Source organism: Schistocerca nitens, chromosome 8, assembly GCF_023898315.1.
Source record: "Schistocerca nitens isolate TAMUIC-IGC-003100 chromosome 8, iqSchNite1.1, whole genome shotgun sequence".
In the NCBI taxonomy this organism is placed as follows: Eukaryota; Metazoa; Arthropoda; class Insecta; order Orthoptera; family Acrididae; genus Schistocerca; species Schistocerca nitens.
In genome coordinates, this window is record NC_064621.1 from 368,809,975 (window position 1) to 368,823,576 (window position 13,602).

Sequence of the window (13,602 nt, forward strand, 5' to 3'; positions counted from 1 at the left end):
ACAATGCGTGCCACGTGTGGTCGCGCATTATCCTGTTGAAATATGGCTGTGGCCGAGACCTGTAGGTACGGAAGGACAACTGGCTCTAGCACCTCGGATATGTAGCGCCGGCTATTTAAAGTACCGGCAATGCGTACTAGAGGCGTCCGAGAGCAATATCCAATACCTCCCCATACGATAATACCCGGTGCAAGACCAGTGTGGCGGTGCATAATGCAGCTGTCCAGCATCCTCTCTCCACGGTGTCTCCACACTCGAATCCGACCATCGTGGTGCTGCAGACAGAAGCGTGCCTCGTCAGTAAAGACAACGTCATTCCATTCTGCCGTCCACATCCGTCTGTCATCATACCATTGGCGACGGAGACGTCTGTGGTTCTGCGTCAATGGTAGACGAAGCAATGGACGTCTTGCGGACAGACCACTCTGCTGTAAACGGCGTCGAATGGTACGCACAGACACTGGATGATGCGTTACAGACGCAATGTGCTGAGCTATGGTTCGGGATGTCACTGAGCAATCCGTCACTGCCATGTGCACAATTTGCCTATCAGCACGTGCAGTGGTGCACCGAGGTGAATGCGATCGACCACGTCGGTCCGTCGTACCCTCCTGCATCCAACGGTCACATATCCGCATTACAGTTGTTTGGTTTCGTCCAACACGACTAGCGATTTCTCTGTGTGATAATCCACAATCTCGGTAAGCCACTATCCTTCCTCTGTCGAACTCGGATACTTGATCAAAAGATGTTCGCTGTTGTCTACGAGGCATAACTGATCGTCTTGTAAAACAACCACAAGGTAAACACACGTGCCGATCGTACACTCGTCGAAATCGCCAAGTCTTAAATGGCGCTATGAGGTGGCGCCACAGGCGCGCGTGATATGCGTCTGCGCTGAAATTCTAATCAGTTACATATCTCATCGCTGCAAACTCATGGTGTAAATTTCACTTGATTCGGATGCTTCCTTCAGGGTGTTGCATTTACGGTGGCCAGCAGTGTAGAACAGCCACTAGAGCGCATTTCTTCTGTAAGTGTTTAGTACTGTTACCAGAGAAGTTGAGTTTATAACTCGTGTGAGTAACTTCGTAGCCGGTCGGAATGGCTGTGCGGTTCTAGGCACTACAGTCTGGATCCGAGCGACCGCTACGGTCGCAGGTTCGAATCCTGCCTCGGGTATGGATGTGTGTGATGTTCTTAGCTTAGTTAGGTTTAAGTAGTTCTAAGTCTAGGCGACTGATGACCTCAGAAGTTAAGTCGCATAGTGCTCAGAGCCATTTGAACCAGCCAGTAGCTTGGTATGTGGAGTGGTCACTGTGGACGACCCGGAGATGTTGTGTACTTGTACGAGACGATATTATCAGCACCTGGAGGGGTTTGTAAGGGACCTTAATGTGGTATCTATTTGACTGGCTGGTCTAATCGTGCAATATCTATATATCTGAGGCATTTGGATCTGACAATGACTGAATGTTAGAGTGCACGGAAACTTCAGGGCACATACAATCGTCGTCAAGTTTCCAATTGACCAAATCCGACCACCATCAGGGAGGATCGCTAAATTGAGCACCAAACACATCATAGCCCCCTATCTTCTGCACCTACCACCTGAGAGCAAGTAATGGACTGTCTGCAACATTCTGTATCATACCGCACCATGCTAGCAATGAACGGAATAGGTTGCCACTAACGCCATAACAAAAATGGCTGCGTTAGGAATGGTGCCGTGACGGGGTAGCAAGCACCACTGACGAATGGCGTCGCATCGTGTTCAGCGATGAGTCGTTGCTCTTCAGTAACCCAGATGACCATCATTGGCGCATATGGTAGGACCAGGAAACAGGCTCCATTCTTCCAATGTTTAGGAGAGACACAGCGAATTTATTCGTGGCATAAGACGTCACGTCACCGTTGGTAGTGACTGAGAGAACTCTGACTGCACAACGGTTTGTGAAGGACATCCTGTGTCCTCTCGCGTTACCTCTCATGCGACAGTAACGCGGTACCATTTACCAACAGAAAAATGCTCATCCATGTACGGCACGTGTTTCGATGAAGTGTCTGTGCATTGTTGAGGTCCTCCTATGGCCAACAAGATCCCCAGTTCTGTTCCCGATGAAGCATGTCTGAGACCAGTTCGGAGGTCAACTTCGTTCCAGTGCCAGAGTATAAAGGATCAGTTACGACTGTTGTGGGCCATTTTCCTCTGGAGAGGGTATAATGGGGATATGGCATCCCCCCATCTAAATTGGTACATTCATCCAGGAAGGAATGACTGCAATGTCATACTGATAAGTCAGGTGTTACTATCAAGTTCTTTGTAAATACTGATTAGAGTTTTTAATGGCAAAAATAACATCACATACTCTCTCAACCCGTGAAGTTTCATTTCGCTTCCTCCTTCACTCCTGGGTGCTTCACTTCTTTCGTCGGTCAGTGTACATCCAGTTCAGTGCTTCAACAAATGAATGTGAAGCCTTTAAATTTTGCACACTGTGTCTAAGAATAATGAATATTACAGACCCAGATACCATAAGCAAAACAGACAAATTCTCTCACTCTCCTAGTGATTTTTGCGTTTTCTACTGAAATAAAGTGCTATAAATAATGATAAAACATAATCCAGACGCACGAGAGAAATGAGATCTATGAGTTATAGTAAAAGTAAATAGAATATTAGTTGGTTGCTACCAGCAGGAATCTTCAGACATACTCCAGATCTGGAATAGGTCACTGTGCATGCTCCAGTGGTATACTATCGAATAACTGTCGACATGGAACACCGTGACGCACGACCCAGCTACCAGAAAGACGACATGGGCACCGTGAAGCACCCTCGATCCAGTTCAAACCTTAAAGATTACGTTGCACCTGAGTAGTTTCCGGTCGCTCAGTTGCAGGTGTTGAAATGAATAAAACCTATTCCTTCCGCAGCAGGGAACACATTATATCCAAGACATGTGTTGCTGAATTAAGGACTGAAACACATTTTTATGCCTGTCATAACTTCTAATCTGGGTTCAAAACATTTTCCATCCATCACTTTATTCACACTGAGATGACAAGATTCGTGGGATAGCGATGTGGACGCATACAGATAGTGGCAGTATTGCGTACGCAATGTGTAGAAGGTCAGTGCATTGACGGAGCTGTGGTTTGTACTCAGCTGATTCACAGGAAAAGGTTTCCGACGTGATTATGACAGCACGACTGGATTCAACAGATTTTGAATGCGGCCTGATAGTTGGAGCTAGACGAATGGGACATTCCATTTCGGAAATTGTTCTTGCTTAATCCTTTCTTCCACTCCTTCTCATACAATCGCATTCCAGTCCCACGTGATTGTTAAATCTTCATCTCCCTTTACGTACTGAATTACCCCTTCAATATCCTCATGTACTTTCTCTCTCTCTCTCTCTCCCCATCTTCAGCTTGTTACGTCGGCCTGTATACTGAAGTATTGTTGTCGGTGGTGATTAGCTGTCGATTAGGACGAGAACAAACCTATCACTGAATAGGTAACTCACTCCCTGCCCTACCTTTCCTATTCATAACGAATCCTACTCCCGTTATACCATTCTCTGTTGCTGTTGGAATTACCCCATACTCGTCAGACTAGATATCGCGTCTTCTTCCCATTTCACTCCAATGCCACCCACTATGTCTAGACTGAGCCTTCCCTTTACCGACTTCCTAGCTTCCCTGCCACGTTCAAGCTTCTGACATTCCAGGCACTGACTTGTAGAACGTTATCCTTTCGTTGGCGATTTAGTCTTTTTCTCATGGTCTCCTCTGCCTTGACAGTCCCCTCCCGGAGATACGAATGGGTGCTAATGGGTGTCAGTCCGAAATATTTTGCTACTAGAGAGATCACCATGACACTTTTGTTTCTTTTTCAGATGACACGTACTTTGGATACACGTAGACTAATGTTTCTGTAATGCAGTGGTTTCCATTGCCTTCTGCATCTTCATCCAGTTGATCACTGCTAAATCGTCCGCATTTTAGGGGCAGGTTTCCACTCCAAGTGCAAGAGATTGCTGTAAACCTCTGCCTGCTCCTCCACCCTCTTTGACAAGGCCGTTGGCACTGATTGCTCGCGATTGGTTTGAGGAACATTCTCGGCAATTCTATCAAATTATTTGGCCACCCAGATCGCCCGACATGAATCCCGTTGCATATTTATGGGACAGAATGAAGAGGTCATAAAATCCTGCACCGGAAACACTAGCTACAGAGGCAGCATGGCTCATTATTTCTGCAGGGGACTTACAACGACTTGTTGAGTTCATTCAGGGTCGAGTTGCTGCACTATGTCGGGTAGAAGGAAGTCCGACACGATATTATGAGGTATCCCATGACTTTTGCTACCTCAGTGTGTATGTGAGAAAGAATGAAGGTGAGGCGCTAAATATGGCAACTAAGGTGTATAATCCAGCAAATGGTACTTTAAGTCGTGCGGTTCTAGGCGCTACAGTCTGGAACCGAGCGACCGCTATGGTAGCAGGTTCGAATCCTGCCTCGCGCGTGGATGTGTGTGATGTCCTTAGGTTAGTTAGGTTTAATTAGTTCTAAGTTCTAGGCGACTGATGACCTCAGAAGTTAAGTCGCATAGTGCTCAGAGCCATTTGAACCATTTTGTACTTCAAGTCATTTTGTGAGAAGTTTTCTTTTTTTTCCTCTTGAAAGCTAGTCTGTTTTATCCCTTTTGAAATCCACTTTTCGCATTTTTAATCTTCTAGTAAGTCCAAGAACTGAGTATTATTTTACAATTACTGGAGTTACCTTTTGCAAGGTAATCAATAAGATTAATCCTTTCTGAATTGCAGAAACCTAAAACCATGTCTTTCCGGCTGACGTAAAAATTTCGTTCCTTTGTTACTCGTAAAACACCACAGGCGTTCACCTACTGCTTTGTTCCTTAATTCAGACTGAGAATGATAAGACCCACGTCCCACTACCAGTTTCGTTTTGGTAATTCTTCAGCAAATGTATTGCACATTTCGCAGAAAGCTCTTTCATAGTTCTTTATTAATGAAAATCCAATGTACTCCTTATTTTGATGAAGCTATAGCGTCAGCTGCATCATATACATTTAATAGGATTCCTGCAATACAACATTGTAGAATTTCTCCAAGTTACTTTTTTCCTGTGGTTATTTTTCGGCTACTGTCATAAATATCACCACTAGAATGATGGCGTTTGGATTCAAAGTTAGATTTATTAACTAGCGTAAATAAAGCGACAAACAGGCCGAAATGAAAAATGCTATCGGATGGTATTCCTGTTTAGTTGTTTGACCGAAACTATTAGCATCAATTTTTAAGAGAGCCATAAAATCAAAACTGTTGCACAAACCGAACAGGCACTCGACATTATTACGCAAGATACACACTGATAAGCCAAAACAGTATTCCCACTGCTCACCTGGAAGGTGGATACCGCGTGATGGCCTTCATGGCACGTGAAGCGGTAATTAAAGTAATTAAGTGGAGCAGACACGGATGGAGGATCAAGATAGCTAAGACACAGGCCATAATTGTGGAAATCCATTGAGATAAGCGACTTTGACAAATAGCAGATAATTATTACGCAGAACCTGCGAACGAGTATCTCGAAAATGGCGAAGCTGGTCGATGTTCTCGTCCTACGGTTGTGAGCGTCTACGGAAGAGGGTACAAGGAAGGTGAAACTACAACTAGGAGCTAAATGGCTGGATGTCCGCGACTCTTCACAGAACATTGTGTTTGGAGGCTGGTGAACGCACTAGTGTTTCGAAGCACATCGTTCCGTCCATGGTTGAACTCGGAGCTCTGCAGCAGACCACGGGACCATCGCTATCCGACCGTCGCTCAATGGAAACGTGTCGGCTTTTCGAGTGAATCACGTTTTTGCTACATTGGGTCGGTGCTCGTCTCTACAAACGCCGTCATCGAGATGAACGTTGGTTCAAAACGAGCAGCGCGCCACAGACGCAGGCTGGTGTAAACTATGGGAAACATTCTCCTGCGCTTGCATGGGACCTGTTGTAGTAACGGAAGCCACTCTGGCAACTGCAAACCACCTGCATCACTTCATCCTTGATGTCTTCCCCGACGGCGATTTCATCTTTCAGCAGTGTAATCGTCCGTGTCTCGGAGCCATAACCGTGCTACTGTGGTTTGTGAAGCATTATAGTGAATTTAGGTTGATGCCTTGGCGACCAAATTCGCCTGATGTAAGTCCTATGGAGCATATCAGGGTCGCTATTCGGAGCCCTCACCGCGTGCGCACATCAGCAGCCCGTCATTCACGCCAATTAAATGGTCTGCGCGTAGACATCTAATGCCACACATCTCCACAAATCTACCAACAAACTGTCGGATCTCTGATGCGCAAAATCAGTGATGTATTTTGTTTCAAAGACGAACAAAGAAGCTATTGAACAGGTAGTCCTAATGTTCTGGCTCGTCAAAGTTCCACAAAAACACCATAAACCCGTAACTGTCTAGCTTTGTCGTAAATGTACAAGTGAAGCTTTGTTTCTAGCCCTCTGTGGTCCTGTCTGTTCTCCACCATTCATTATAGTCAAATAATCAGGCGAAACCCGCCATGTTCTCAGCCGTGTAGAGTGCGTTTGATAAACCAGTCACACCATGACATATCGCGGATGTTGCCATTAACAATCCACCCAAAGTTATCAGCTACCGGCAACAGTGGAACGAAGATGTTGCCGAACAGTACGTCGCTACTCGTTTCCAACAGTACTTTAACGAATAATGCGGAAGTGGTAGAAAAAATGTGCCTACTCCCGTAGCAAGTTCTGATCTTGTAAGGGTGTTTCAGAAGCAGAATTGGAATCAACGAGCGCTGCCAATATGAGTAGTTACGAGATAGGTAACCTTGGTGTAACGAAGCAACTTAAATCACTCAACGAATGCAATTCTTCCGGTACAGATAGCCGACCAATTTGGTTTTTTTTCGGAGTATGCTAATGTAATGGCTCCATTTATAATATACAACCGCTCGCTCGATGAAAGATCGTACCTAAGGACTGAAAAGTTGCATATGTCACACCAATATACAAGAAAGGGAACAGAAGTAATCTCCTGAATTATAGAGCTACAGGGTGTACATAAAATCCTGGAACACTTTCAATTATTTATTGCACAAGAACCAAATATCGTACAGATATCATACACATATCATTTTGAAGAGAAACCCTGAAATTTGTTTTCGTGTATACCTCCTCAGCGTAGTTTGGCAATTTGCCGATAGTCAGCGCTAGTCGCAAACATGGCAGCAGTGCTACAGAAGAGGAAAGCTGTTTCACGAAATGGCCTCCGCGATCAAGACTTCGTGTGACTTTTTTCTGTGGGGACTCATTAAAGATCTGATGTATGTACCGCCTCTACCGCGTGGTGTAGCAGAGCTCCGGGAGACAACACGGGAAGCGACTGCCACAGTCTACGATGCCATGCTGGGAAAGGGATGGCAAGAATTCGTTTACCGTATTGACGTCTGCCGGGTCACTCATGGTTCGCATATCGAATGTTTGTAAAAAAAAAAAAAAAAAAAAAAAAAACATTCAGAGTTTCTCTTCAAAATGCAGTATATATGATATCTGTACATTGTTTAGTTTTTGTACAATAAATAATTGCATGTGTTCCTAGATTTTATGTACACCCTGTATATCACTGACACTGTAAGACTTTGAACATTTGGTGCTCTCGGTCATTAGGAACCTCTAAGAAAGCGATCTATTGACACATAGAAAGCACGTATTCCTAAAATATCTCCTAATGAAATACAACTGGTTCTTTATTCACACGGTCTCAAGTTGAGTCCATATCTCTATATTTCCAGAATGCCTCTGGCACCGTTCCTCACAAGCGTCTTCTAATCAAATTGCATACCATAAATTCCCCTAACTATGGACCTTAAGCACAACTATGACCCTAGTTTGTTATGAAGACTCCACACAGTACCGTTTAGTAACAGTCGAGAGCTACCATCGCTCACAAAATACTGGGGTAGTTTGCCCTCTACTGGCACGGTAAGAAACTGCAAAGTGGCGCATGGTAAAGCATAACGGTAGCCATAGCGTAAACGTGAAGAGGCTTGTTTTCAACTTGGTCTTCCGACTTTACTTCGTACTGAGAGCAAGGTAAGATCTATCTCATTAGAATTTGCTTTAGTTGTGTTTTAATATATTTGGGCTATATTATCTTTTTCTTTGGTGCATATCTAATGACGTTATATGCAGAAATGTGCAATAAAAATAAAACGTGTGGCATTGAGCACATCTATGATCCACTTTCCAGGATGGACTGTACGTGTGTTCCGTGTTCTTGACTGTTAAAAACAGATTTTTTGGCACATAATTATAGAATGAAGACATATTAAGAGTGATAAAGCATTTTTGGCTTTTTTAGTAACTTCTAGGCAGCCATGAGTGATCATAAGGGATCGAGGAGAAGCTTGGAGATGGCCCGTGCACATCTTATTCTGAAGCTGTGATGCATCAGTGTTTCGAAGATATCAACCCAAAAAGAGAATCCTCTCCCAAGGCTGCAGTTGTCTGTGGATGTCCAAGTAGTTCTATGATTCTTAAAGTGAGGCTGTACGGGAAAACAATTGGTACAACCTGCACGAAGCTGTGTATTTACTTCACAAGATGAGGAATAATTTGTGCAGCACACTATCAAATACTATAAAATTGAGTGAATTCTGGTCCCTATTTCCACATCCGCTGCATTGTAGAACTGTATCTGGATGCATGTGGCCGCAAAGAAATAAGGTTCACCAACAATTTTGCAGGAAAATGCTGGGATGAATCACTTGTTCAGAGACAACACTCAGAAGGAACTGGACGGTATTGCTCCTGAAAATATTTAGAGTTACAGTGAGACAAACCTGGTTGATGACGCGGGAAAGAAAAGGGTCTTAACTAAACGGGATTGGAAATATCCCGAAGTCATAATGAATTCAAGCAAAACGTCGGTTTCTGTCATGATGTGTGGGAATGCGGCTGGCAAGATCTTACCATCATATGTCAATTATGAGGTAGAGAAAATGTGGGATAGCTGGAAGGAAGGTGGCCCCCTAGGAGTCAGATATAGCTACACGAAATGGGGTTGGTTCTACAGAATAAGTTTTGTAGAACTGTTCATGATTTTGCTCTCACCTAAGCTGAAGAAGAAAGAAGGAAGGAAGGTCATTATTGGGAACGACTGAAGCAGTCGCATTATTCGAAGGGTTATTAAGAAGTGTGAAGACTATCATGCTTCACTCATTGCCTTGCCTTCAAACGCAACACGTCTGACCCATCCTCTGCATCTTCTTCTATTTTCGTCCTATGAAAATTTACTGGTGTCAGATGCTACATGGATACTTATAAAATCACAGTTTGGATTCCTGAAATGCTGTTCTACTGCTACAGCAATATACAATTTCACTGTCCACATAATAGTCTTTAAATAGTAAAATGTCACCAGTAGGAATATTCTGTGACTTATCCAAAGCATCTGATTGTGAGAACCATGACATTATGTTAGAGAAATTACAATTCTGTGGTATAAATGGAACAGTGTATGAGTGGTTTAAGTCATATCTAGAGAACAGGAAGCAAAAAGTCTCTTTATATGCTTCAAGTGATTCGAAGGAGTTTGCAACTTCATCTAGCTCGGGTGAAATTACGTTAGGTGTTCCACAAGGTTCGATTATGGGTCCCCTTCTGTTCTTGGTATATGTGAATGACCTCCCTTCTTATGTGAAACAAGATGCTGAACTGACACTGTTTGCTGATGATACAAGCATAATTAGTAATCCAGTAAAAGGAAGTCCAATAGAAAATGATACAAATAAGGTCAGTGGAAAAGTTATTAATTGGTTTTCTGCGAATGGGCTTGCTCTGAACTTTGAAAAAACACAGTACATCCAATTTTCTGCTGTAAAAAAGTATAATTCCTTCAATAAACATAACACTTCAAGAGACGTTAGTAGCCAGGGTAGAGCATACTAAGTTTTGGGTGTACATACAGATGAGAATCTTAAATGGAAGAGTCATATTTTGGATCTCCTAAAGCGACTAGGTTCAGCAAGTTTTGCAATCAAAATAAATGCCAATTTTGAGGATGTAGAAATTAGTAAGGTAACATACTTTGCATACTTCCACTCTCTGGTGTCACATGGAATAATATTCTGGGGCAACTCAACACTTAGGCAAAAGGTATTCACTGCTCAAAAGAAAGTAGTTAGAATAATGTGTGGGGTTGATAGTCACACATCTTGTAGACTTCACAGTACATTCAGTCAGTAATGAAATTTTTTCTCAACAACAGGGACCAGTTTAAAATCAACAGCGACATTCATTATTACAATACCAGAAAAAAGAAAGACCTACACTATCCTTCACTTAACCTATCTTTGGCACAGAAAGGGGTAAAATATGCTGCTATAAAACTTTTTGATAAATTACCAGATGAAATAAAATGTCTGACAGGCAGCAGTAGTAGTTTCAAAAACAAATTGAAATCATACTTCCTTGACAACTCCTTCTATACCATAGATGAATTCTTGAAAATGAGTAAATAAATCTGGAGATATAGTATATGCATTTTGTGCCATTTAGGGGAATGGGATAGATAATAGAAATATTGACGTATAACACTATAATATAAAAAAAAGACCTTGTTTTCTGTCTGCATTTCTTGTGCATTTGACGCGTTCCACATTATAACGGTTTTTCCGTGCTATTGATCAAAGGAACACGTAACAAACTAACTAAGTAACTAACTACAGAAGAACATCTTGAGGAAGAAAATACCCAATAATCCAAAACGACATTTTCCCACCGCTGTTAAAGTAGTTCGTAGATAGTGTGGTTGCCAATAGACCTTCCAGTCTGAAAGCTTGATTCAGAAAATCAGGGCTGTACTCTGTCAACAGGAATGAAATTGTAAACATGTTAACGAATAATGAATCCGATTTCTCATTACCATTAGTGAGCGCTTTCTTCCTACATCATCTCGAATCAGTGAAGGCAGAAGAAACTCTTACTAATTCTGATCGTGCTGGCACTAGGAGAAGACGAAGACAGTCAACGTCAAGCCAGGCAAGAGTTTGTGTGCTACAGATGTTACTGATCATACAGCCTGCAATGGCCAAGAGGATGTACCTGGACCTTCAGGAATTTCAAAGAAGCCGAAGACATTTACGGTAAATGTATATGACGTACATTATTCTCATGTACTTTTATTATTTGCATTAAGGCAATGAGATTCACATTACGTTGTAATTTTCAGATTCTCAAGAAGACGGTGACTACTAGTAGTGATGAGAATACAGCATCATTTGCATCGGATAACGATGATACCTTTGACTTGAACACGTCAGAAGAAAGTGATTATGGATTAGCGAAGTTTGTTGATGGGACAGTAGTATATGTGCCTCAAGTGTGTGATAATGCGATAGTTCAGCGTAAGGGGAATACTGGGGTGGTGTTGTACTGAATGTGCACAAATCAGGCATCACAGTCAACTGTATGGACATAAGTGGGAATTTTTGGAAATGGCCAACTATAAGGGTCATTTTAACGTTCAAAACGTTATATATTGTATGTAAAATTAGTGTGTCAGTGAAGGTCTTTTCGAAAAGGTACTTGTACAGTGTCGCAGAGCTAAGAGACAAATGGGGTGTAAAAGAGTAGATTATTGACTACTTATAACTTTGTGCCAGCTGTGCTTAGAGACTTGAGAAAGTTTTCCCTTTTTATTGCGACCTTTTCGTATTAAAATACTTTCTGCATCCTCATGAGCATAAAAAAGAGTGAAATAAATAGTTTTGAACTAACGGCATCATTGCTTCAGCGTATAAAAATCATAGTGGTCTGTACTTGGGCACTTGCCGTACAACAATGTACATTTTGGTATAATGTTTCGCTAACACATTGACAGTGTTCGGGAATTATACGATAAGGTTTTGAAATAAAACATGTCAAAAGTGGTATATAGTTGTAGGAAATTACGTGTCTAAGGATTTTAGTCCGAGTTGTGCAACTGGATTCGTGATTTCTTGTCAGAAAGGTCTCACAACCTGTTAACCCCAAGAAGTTTCATTTACAGTGACCGTAACGGAGCGCTTTCTCCACTCCTAGACTACTACTGAGGAACAGACAATCGAGAAAACTTTTAACATCAACCACAATCAGTTACCTCCTGGCACCCAGCACGGGCCAATAAAAGGAAAATTAAGCTATTGACAATCATGCAATAAACTGACCACAGGCATATGGCTTGTCTTCATCATCTCGGTTACCTTAGTATTTCAGCTGCATGTGATAACGTAAAAACTCCTTTCCTAACATGTAAGGTATACATCTTTAGAATTACAAAAATCTCTGACACAAATATCTACAGGCTGCTTCACACTCAGTCGACATATATTTGCTTGAGCAATTAGGTTCTTTGTTTTAAATGATGGTTAATCTTCACAAAGTTATTTAATAACTTAACATAAAGAGTTTCAGTCCAAACAACTAACACCTATGTCTTATTCGCGAAGATTAAAAGGGGATGTATCCATTATGCAATAACCTCAAAGTCACCTCCAGGATGACATTATCTCACCAAATGGAACATTGTCCGTAGACTACATCAGTACCTCGTAGCTACTAATTCACTACCTATTTTCACCATTAAGAGAGTTCCATGCTACAATCTGTGAATGGTAGTAGCTCGCTCAAACACGACTGCACGTTTACCAGCACTGGCTGAGACTAGTGGTCACTATTTATGCAAATCACCAGTCTTGATAAAACTTCGTGCCTTTACCACAGAATTTTGCAAACTTCACTTTGGGGGTTACATTTCATTTGACTGGCCAGTATTTCTAAATAACGCTCGGTTTTTTTATATCTCTCCTGAAACTGTGTCTTGTTGAGTCAAAAAACTGTAACGTCCCTTTAGTCATAACTGTGACAACAGTGAATTGTGTGTAATTGTTTCTGACTGGAACACCAAACAAGAGAGAGTTCCATTCCGGAACCATAACAGCACTCTGGATATATTGCAGAGGTTGTGAAGGGGTACATGTGATAACTGCCGCTCCGCCTTCACGTCATCGGCGTCGTCATTGCTGTTAGCGGTAAAAAACGGATTGAACGTCACCTTTGCTGTGACGCACATATTGGAGTTGTTGCATCTGCTCTGTGTAGGTATGAGAATACAATGCTTGTTACTTGGTACGGACGGAGATCTGCATCGCCATTTCTCCGAACACAAATGTGTACACTCAGGATCCACTGCCACGGGAGTATCTGCAGGGCCAACCAACATTTCTCAGCCCTAAGAGAGGTGACGAACAGGAAATTTATTGCAGCGCCACTAAGCTTATATACCCAGAAGCTTTCATTAATGAAATTCAAGAAGAAATCCTGCTGCATTCCTATATCTACGCGATCGTTATTGTAAGACGCACTTAGTATATAAATGTGAGTAAATTTAAGATCTTCATTGTGGAAATATCAAACAATACTCTCTTATCAAAAGTATCTGGACAAGTGGTAGAGGACATTAGTATGTGGTGTATCTACATTACGCCTTTATGATGAAGTGTGCT

General features: G+C 42.2%; 1 protein-coding gene across 1 annotated transcript in view; it reads left to right on the forward strand.

Annotated features, from left to right (window-relative positions):
• LOC126199576 (odorant receptor coreceptor-like) overlaps positions 1 to 13,602 on the forward strand; it is a 143,876-nt gene that overhangs the window by 83,021 nt on the left and 47,253 nt on the right. Inside the window, exons 4-5 of the mRNA XM_049936500.1 lie at positions 11,068 to 11,202; positions 11,289 to 11,438. Of these exons, the coding sequence (XP_049792457.1) occupies positions 11,068 to 11,202; positions 11,289 to 11,438 (285 nt within the window). The remainder of the gene's footprint in view (positions 1 to 11,067; positions 11,203 to 11,288; positions 11,439 to 13,602) is intronic.